The 9,257-nt window shown below is 46.9% G+C and overlaps 1 protein-coding gene across 1 annotated transcript in view; it reads left to right on the top strand.

Moving 5' to 3' along the window:
* The window catches only part of LOC111977982 (delphilin-like), a 67,635-nt gene continuing 58,378 nt past the window's right edge, over nt 1–9,257 (top strand). Inside the window, exons 1-5 of the mRNA XM_070448718.1 lie at nt 1–212; nt 910–1,046; nt 1,262–1,378; nt 1,676–2,011; nt 2,276–2,430. Of these exons, the coding sequence (XP_070304819.1) occupies nt 122–212; nt 910–1,046; nt 1,262–1,378; nt 1,676–2,011; nt 2,276–2,430 (836 nt within the window). The 5' untranslated portion in view covers nt 1–121. The remainder of the gene's footprint in view (nt 213–909; nt 1,047–1,261; nt 1,379–1,675; nt 2,012–2,275; nt 2,431–9,257) is intronic.

Here is a 9,257-nt window from a genome sequence, read left to right as displayed (position 1 = left end):
TTGAATTGACAACCCCTCTTGTTTGAATGGGGGCTGTTGGTATGGTCCAAGGGGGGCTTTTTTACTGTACAGCCTTGTTGGATACTAGCTCACAGATAGGCCACCTGCAGTTTGATACAAGATGAAGAAATTTCTACACAACAAGAAAGGCAGATACTCTTTCAGGAACCAGAACAAGCCTGCTGTTCCTCGCTATCCATCTAAAGATGACTGTAAGTCTGTCTGTTTGAATGTCATTCACTTATTGAAACACATTACTGTTTCAAGGCTTTGGAGGTTGAACAGCAGACACTGGCTCTGTTTTAAGGTTCAAGTAAAATATTCAGACAATAGATATTTGTATAATTCTGTGTGTGACCTGTCGTTTCAGGGACGTTTTTGGAAGCAAACTCGTGAGGTTAATACATGCTGATCCTGTTTTGATGCTCTATAAATTTAATAGTTTATAGAATGTTATAAAGGTTCACAAATTAAGCGTTAGGGATTGGAGTGTATTACCACAAAAAGCAGGATAACCTGCACTCCTAGATTTAAATGTGTTTTCTGTGTTTGGTTATGGCAGATATTTTATGCTTGAGTCGCTCTCATGCAGGCAATAGAGTGCCCTCCATCAGAGCCCTCCGTCAGAGCCCTTCGTCAGATAGTCAGTGAATTTTGATGTACAGTAAGATGGATTAACTTTGGAAGAGAGCACTTCATGCTCCTCAAGGTCAAATACTCTGAGAAGCCTTTGGAGTTGTGAACAAGGTCAGCGACCCCAAGGGTTCGACAGGGGTTCAGCCCCCCGCTGAGAGCACCATGCTGCTTCTCTCATTCGCATCTCAATCCAGAACATCTTTCTCATTATACTCCCTGTGGGTTTCTTCATCTTCCTCTCCTCTTCGTCATTCTTCTTCTTCTCTCATGTAGTCATTGCGATGCCGACATCCAATCAGGGCTGGCCAGAGGAGTTTGGCTTCCATCTACGAGGAAGTGGTCCTAGCTACATCCTGTCTGTGGAGGAGGGGAGCAGTGCCTACCTGGCGGGGCTGCAGCCAGGTGACCAGGTCAGAGAGATTCTAGGTCCTAAACTAAACCGAAATTATTTTTATCCTTTGTTTAACCATTATTTAACAAGGCAAGTTAATTGACAAATATGCAGTTAATAGTATTATGTTAAGACTTCGATAATATTATGATGATAGTGTAATAGTATGATCAGGGATTTATACTGGAAAAGCTGTTTCTGGGTGTCTTCATTAAACGGTCTTTCTCTGACCAGGTGCTGGAGATCGAGGGCCAGAATGTGTCCACACTGGGAGTCCAGGCTGTCATCTCTATCGCTCAGACCCAGAGGAACATCCCTCCCAGCGTCGGAGTGGTGTCTCGCATCCAGCAGGTCTGAACTCGCTCTGACTGGGACTCACCTGGCACCATCATACTGTAGTAGCACGTTTGATACTTCTAATTGGTTTTATGTCAATGTTTTGGTATTACTGCTTGTGCCTACTGAAAATCTGACTCGCTGTATTTCTGATACCTCATGTAACCCCAGAAACTGTAGTGGCAATGCTGAATTTGCCGTGCTAATTTCATTGGCAAGGCCATACTTTTCAAGTCATTAGTCAAAATGATTTCTCTCTATCTTGACATAATACAGTGAAAGTGAAATAAGAATTCAATCTCTGCCTCTCAGATGGACATCACCCCGGGTCCTGACGGTCGTTTCGGCTTCACCATCGTGGGAGACTGCCCCCTCCTGGTGGAGGACTGTTCCCCCTGCTCTCCGGCGGGACGGGGTGGCCTGCGGGCCGGTGACTACGTCATGGAGGTCAACGGGATCCCGGTGAGGCAGCACGAGATGGCGGCGGCGCTGATCAAGGCGTCCCAGGGGCGTACGCTGAGGCTGGGAGTGCTGTGTCTGGGGCCTAGACAGAAAGTACGCAGCAGTGGGAGTATGGATGGGATACAGCCTGGAGGAGACGGGATGAGGAAGGACCGCAAACACAAGGCCCTGGAGTTCAACAGGAAGGTGAGGCTTTCTTTTAAACTAACTGTTGTATGAGTTATACAGGGGAACATTGATGTTATTGATTATACACGGGAACATTGATGTCCAGAGAAAACAACAGTTTGAAAGAGACACTTTGCTGTTCAAAAAGCATTATGCAAGCCTACTGAGCTTACTTCCTCAGTCAGATAATTGGAAGCTTCTTTGTAAATGTATACAATCCTTCTTTAGGGAGGCTGTGTAACTATGCGCCCTTCAACAACAATTGTTATTGATATCTTTCAGATTGACCAGATTTTGGGGGAGGAGCCTGAGGTGAAGGAGAGGCTGTTTGCGGTGCTGAAGCAGTATGCTGCGGAGAAGAAGGTTGATTGGCTGGCCTCTGTCCTCCCAGACATCCTCACCACTGACGAGCAGCAGACGCTCATCGGCAACATTAGGTACCGGAGTCTCTGCTCTCTGGGTATCATCCAGACTGTGTTCAGTGTAGGTTCTTGAGATAGAGGAGGCAGCCTGCCACCTGTACTCCCTTCTGAACATCACTCAGGCCCACGGAGATGTACATTAAATCCTTATTCCCATTTAGACATCCTCGTACAACCCAGGTGGGATGCAGCCTTCTAATATCCCCATTTCGGAGTCCCAGTGAAAAGTAATAGTCTGTGGGGATTATTGTGCGATGGGTGATGAGTGTTTAAACAGGCTTTTCCTTTTGCTCATTTTGCTGGTGGAGGGATTACGGGGGTCTTAATTAGTGTCAACCATTATCACACTGTGCTTTAGGTGGATGCCATCTGCTGCAGACAGGGCTCAGGGTAAACCCACAGTGACCCTCCTGTTAGGTCAAACTGGTAGGGGTTTGAGTGAAACTGCATAGCCTCAGAGCCAAAATGGAGACTAGTCTTGAGCCAAATCAAATGGGTTAGTGACAGACCTGCCAGATAAGATTTGCCGGTGTTCACAATAATCACTGATGATCAGAAGTTAAACTCAACCAAGGCAAAGCCAGTTTTAGTGTGGCTGTTTGAAATTCGACCTGATGTATTCAAATTTTGCTAGCACTGTTTTTGTCTGAGATCAGCTCAAGGATCTGCCAGTATTGTAATCATTACTGTCTCTACCTTTTTGCTTGAGATTTGTTTCTTTGTGACCTCATCTGAACTCAGAATGAATGCTGGCAACTATGGCTGAAGACTCATATTGTCAGACATTTCAATGAAGAAATACTTGCTTAATAATTTATCTTATGTCAGTGTGTGAAAATGAGTAACAAGACTCTCACTAAACTCTTAATCCAAGTACACTAAACCCTTAATCCAAGTACACTTTTTCCTTTAGATGTGTGGAGATTACTGTTACTTCCATACCCTACGAAGGGAGTTAGTTAGAGATGGAGATGGGCATCTGTCATGTGAAATTAAAAGTCTTTAATCTGATTGGTTGGTATGCGGAATCCATCTGAGGGATTGGTTGGTATGAGGAATCCATCTGAGGGATTGGTTGGTATGAGGAATCCATCTGAGGGATTGGGTTGCGTATGTGGAATTCCATCTGAGGGATTGGGTGGTATGATGAATCCATCTGAGGGATTGGTTGGTATGAGGAATCCATCTGAGGGATTGGTTGGTATGAGGAATCCATCTGAGGGATTGGTTGGTATGGGAATCCATCTTGGATTGGTTGGTATGTGGAATCCATCTGATGGATTGGTTTGGTATGAGGAATCCATCTGATGGGATTGGTTGGTATGAGGCATCTGTCTACGATCGTGTGGAGGAGAGACGGACCAAGGCGCAGCGGGATATGAATACATCTTCTTTTATTAGAACGACGAAGATGAACACGAAACGAACACTTATACAAAACTATACAAAACAAAAAAACGACCGTGAAGCTACAAACGAAAGTGCACACACAAGCTACTTACGTTCAAATAGACAATTACCCACAAACACCTTAAACCTAAAACCTTAAATATGGCTCCCAATCAGAGACAACAATAACCAGCTGTCTCTGATTGAGAACCAAATCAGGCAACCATAGACTTTCCTAAACACCTACACTCAACAATAGACATACCTAGACACATACACTCAACACAAACCCATACACTACAACCAACACCCCCTATACCATATAATCACCCAAAACACACACATACCCCATGTCACACCCTGACCTAACTAAAATAATAAAGAAACAAATAATACTAAGGCCAGGGCGTGACAGCATCCATCTGAGGGATTGTTGGTATGAGGAATCCATCTGAGGGATCGTTGACCATGTGTTCATCTGGCTGGGGTCTACCACAGTGGGGAAACTTTACCAATGAGCTATAGCCAGACCACAGCTTTGATTATCTGACCATAACCTCTCTTTACTCGAGGGAGTAACTACACAGAGGTAATTAAGGTGGATGTCGTGGATTGTGTGGATTGTAGTTCCACGAACGCAGTTGAATCATCTCAGCATCACTTACTGGTATATCAGGTAGGTAGTGATACCTTATGACTGGGGCCTTGAGTTTTTTGACCACGTGACCAGACCAGAAAAAAACTCTGTGTCCTAGGATGTGATTAGATACCTAGTTATAGCGATTGTGTATACTGTAAGATACATACTATTTAAGGTTATGTGTGAAATAATTTAATATTTAATGCAAAGCTATTTTGTCCAGTAAGAACATAAGGCAGTGATTCCAGATCACTAGAGGACAGCGAGACTTTCCTTTGGCATCGTTCTAAATATAGACTGAGTGGCATTTAACAGACCATGGAGATGTTTATTTAGTCCACTGACTCTCTTCCTCTCTCTTGCGTCCCTCGCTCTCCTCCACCCCTCTCTCTTTCCATCTCTCTCTTCCACCTCCATCTCTCTCTCTTCTTACTCTCTTACTCTTCTCTGCTCTCTCCCTCCTCTTTCTCTCACTCGCTCTGAGTGGATTTCTGGCATGGATTTTACTCCTCATTATTCTGCTTATAAGCTCATTCTCACTGTGGTGTGAGAGTTCACTGCTGGCGATGGTTCCTGATGCAAATTTCTACCTCATACCGATTATAATGCTTATTATTTCAAAATTCCGTTTGGTGAACCTTTATGCCACTTACTCACATTTATTGTTTATAATCCATGATTCTGAATTATGACAGAAGTACTAACTCTAATAAGCTTTGTGGGAGTTACTGTATTTTTTTTCTTATTGGTTGTTTTTGAACTGTGTACTTGCAGTTGTCTTGCAGTGCGTCTTGCTGTTACAGTACAGGTAGGGGCACCTCAGTCAGTGTAATGTCACCACTTGGTCAATATGTGGGCCAGATAATACCCTGGTACCGGGTACTGTCCCTGTGCACTTTTTTCCCGAGGCGTTATTATGTGTTTGGATGGGCAGCTCTTTTCAGAGACTTTGTTTTAATGTTTCAACTATTATTGTTTGTGCAATTGTCACGCCCTGACTTTAGTTATATTTAGTTTTCTATATTTTTGGTTTAGCGTCAGGTGTTGTTGACAAGGGTTGGTTTGTTGTTTTTGTATGGTCTATGGTTTTGTCCTTGTCTAGGGTGAAGTGGGCATTGAGCCTAATGGAGAGGTGCGAGCGGTAAGCCACCAGATCTCCAGTGCTCCCCCACAGCCCGGTTCGGACCTGTGGCCTGCACTCCTGGATGGGGCCGGGCTAAAGTGGGCATTTCAGCCTGGAAAGAAGTTGGTGCCAAGGCTGACGCACCAGAGCTTCCAGTGCTCCCCCCCACAGCCCCGGTATCCGGTGCCTCCTCTGCGCACCAGGCCTCCTTGTAGGTCTCCCCAGCCTGGTGGGCCCTGTGGCAGCCCCACGCACTAGGACTGTCTCTGCGTCTCCTCCCTCCAGAGTCTTCCTCCAGCTCCGGAACCTCCAGCGACGGCCCTCCAGCCCGGAGCCGCCAGAAGTTCGCCCTCCAACCCGGAGCCGCCAGAGTCGCCCTCCAGCCCAGAGCCCATCCAGCCAGAGTCGCGCCATCCAGCCCAGAGTTCGCCCTCCAAGCCCGAGCCGCCAGAGTTCGCCCTTCCTGTGGAAAGCCGCCAGATTCGCCTCCTGTCCGGAGCCGCCAGAGTCGCCACTCCTGGTCCGGAGCCGCAAACAGGGTCGCCCTCCTGTCCGGAGCAGCCGCCAGAGTCGCCCTTCTGTCCGGAGCGCGCCAGAGTCGCCCTCCAGCCCGGAGCCGCCAGAGTCGGCCCTCCCAGCCCGGAGCGCCAGAGTCGCCCTCCAGCCCGGAGCCGCCAGACCTTCGAGCCGAGATCGCCCTCCTGTCCGGAGCCGCCAGAGTCGCCCCCTCCGCCGTCGCCCTCTCCGCGAGTGCCCTCCTGCCGCGCCCAAGCCTCGCCGACGCAGGATCGCCCTCCTGCTCCGCGAAGCCGCCAGAGTTCGCCTCCTGCCGGAGCCCCCGCCAGAAGCGCCCTAGTTCGGCCCCCTCCTGCCCGGAGCCGCCAGAGTCGCCCTCCTGCCCGGAGCCGCCAGAGTCGCCCTCCTGCCCGGAGCCGCCAGAGTCGCCCTCCTGTTCGGGGCCCGCTGCAAGGGTCCCCAGTCCGGGGTCGGCGGCGAGGGTCCCCGCTCCAGAGGCTCCACCTAAGTGGGCCAAGACTAAGGTGGAGCGGGGTCCACGTCCCGCGCCGCCACCGCGGATAGATGCCCACCCAGACCCTCCCCTATATCTTTAGGTTTTGCGGCCGGAGTCCGCACCGTTGGGGGGGGGGTACTGTCACGCCCTGACTTTAGTTATATTTGTTTTCTTTATTTTTTGGTTAGGTCAGGGTGTGACAAGGGTGTTTTGTTTAGTTTTTGTATTGTCTAGGGGTTTGTCTTGTCTAGGGTTTTTGTTTTTCTATGGGGATTTTGTATGGTCTAGGGGTATGTAGGTTTAGGATGGCCTGAATTGGTTCCCAATCAGAGACAGCTGTTTCTCGTTGTCTCTGATTGGGGAGACTATTTAGGTTGCCATTTTCCATGTTGGTTTTGTGGGTAGTTGTTTTCTGTCTTTGTGTCTGTACCAGACAGGACTGTTTCGTTTTCGTTCCTTCTCTTTGTTATTTTGTTTAGTGTTCTGTTTTTCTAATAAAAATAACATGAACACTTACCACGCTGCACTTTGGTCCGATGACTACTCTTCATCCAAAGACGAATATCGTTACAGCAATGTTTTAATGGAGAAGTCTGAATCAGTGTTGACTGTATATTTTTGCATGTATTGTTGACTCTCAGCACTTGAATAGATCAACATGAAATATTCTAGGATTTTGTACCAGATTATACGATACTTTTTGTCTCTTGCGATTCCTAGAATAAGCGATTAACTACAACTCCTAATAAGTGATGGGGCTTGTTTATTATCTACTGAAGGGCCTTCTTCCTGGAGAGCTACCGTCCTGTAGGTGTTCACTCTAACCCTGTTCCTAGAGAGCTACCAGCAAGCGTAAGTTTCAGTGTAGGAAAGGAAGAAACAGACGGTCTGTGCCACGCAGTAGATACAAGAAGTAGTATAAATCCCCCGCACAGTCCCCGCACCGGCACAACTTCTCATGGCTTCTGGAGCGCGAAACGCTGTAGAATGCTTCAACCGTGTACGCCTTATTCAGCCACAGAAACTTTCAACGCGGGTTTCCCCCCCCAATGTAGCGAGTCGCGAGTCTGAGTCTGAGTCTCTCTTGTACTCTACTCCTCCCGTTACGGTCTGAACGCCCGAAGGACTCCCACCATTAGCTCTGACAAAATGAAAACCCTAAAGTCATTGGCGCCGATTCCATACCCGCAGTATTAGAACTTAAAGCGAATCACCGCAGCCGATCATACACTGGTTTACCAGGTGCAGGGCTACCGCGAGTAAAGGCAATCTAAAGGAATGGTGGCTGGCTAAAGCTAAAATCTGAGCGAGTAGAGAGTATAGAGATATTGTTATCCACGTCGCACCAACGAATGTTAGATGAAAACAGTCAAGAGCGTCACCAAGCTGCCAACATAGCTTCAGCGTGAGTAAACAGCTAGAAAGAGTGTCGGCATCGGAGTTAATTGTCTCTGGCCCCCTCCCAGTTAGGGATGACGAGCTCTACAGCCAGAGTCTCACACTCAATCGCCTGGTTGATGAAAACTGTTTTCTGCCCCTCCAAAACATTAAGAATGAGAAATTGGCCCTCTGATCGGGACTCACCACAAACAGACCAAGCCTGACCTGCTGCAGCAGGACGGACTCCAATCCTAGCTGGCAGGTGCCTCATCTATCTTACCAACAAGACAGGCTCTAACTCTCTAGCCCCACAATGAAATAGGTGCAGCCGCCAGGCAGCAGGACTGTTAGCCAACCTTGCCAGAGCCACTTAGTGGAGCTTGCCAATAGCACAGTACAGTGTAGCCAGCTCAGCCATACCCATGAAGACTGTGTCTGTGCGCCTGACAGTTGGGAACAAACATGGCGGCTGTTCGCCTTAGCAATCTTATTAGATAAAGACCTCTCCATTCCTGCCATCATTGAAAGAACGTGATACCTCACATCTCAAAATAGGGTTACTTAATGTTAGACCTCCCTCACTTCAAGGCAGTCATATCAATGAATAATCACTATATAATCTTGATGTATTGGCCTGAACTGAAAACATGCGCTGAAGCCTGATGAATTACGTGTTAAATGCAGCCCACCTTCCTGCGTTACACTAGTGACCATATCCCCGTGCATCCCGTAAAAGGCGAGAGTTCTTAACCATTTACGATAGCAAATTCAGATTATACGCCCAAAAAAAATGGCGTTTTCGTCTTTGAGCTTCTAGTCATGAAATCTATGTCTGATATTTCGAACTTCTTATATAACTACTTACATCTAACATTATTGTTCATATAAAACTATGTTTATCATCATTTCTATCTTGCATTTTATTGCACAATTGAGTGTCCTCCTGGCATGTAGTAGTACATGAAGCCGGTAAGATAAACACAATCTTACTATTTAATCAATTTTAAAGTTTCGCTGTAACAACTAATCAACATAATTAACAAGAACCTTTCTAGTAGAGCGATCAATGAGACAAGTATTCTTCTCAATATCATCTTGATATAATATTATTTGTTGAGTCAATTAATCAAATATTCAACATAATCAGTAGCTTCAGACTAGGTGATACTATATCACACAACTAGTATGCCACCCAATCTCTCCAAATAAACCTACTTGGTCGGAGGCCTAGTTAAATGCTCGGACAATCCAGCTTAGCGCATTTGTCCAGTGAACTAACCTCATGGGTTTCGACCTAT

The sequence above is a fragment of the Salvelinus sp. IW2-2015 genome, linkage group LG18 (genome assembly GCF_002910315.2).
Source record: "Salvelinus sp. IW2-2015 linkage group LG18, ASM291031v2, whole genome shotgun sequence".
Lineage (NCBI taxonomy): Eukaryota > Metazoa > Chordata > Actinopteri > Salmoniformes > Salmonidae > Salvelinus > Salvelinus sp. IW2-2015.
This window is presented reverse-complemented; position numbering and strand designations above follow the sequence as displayed.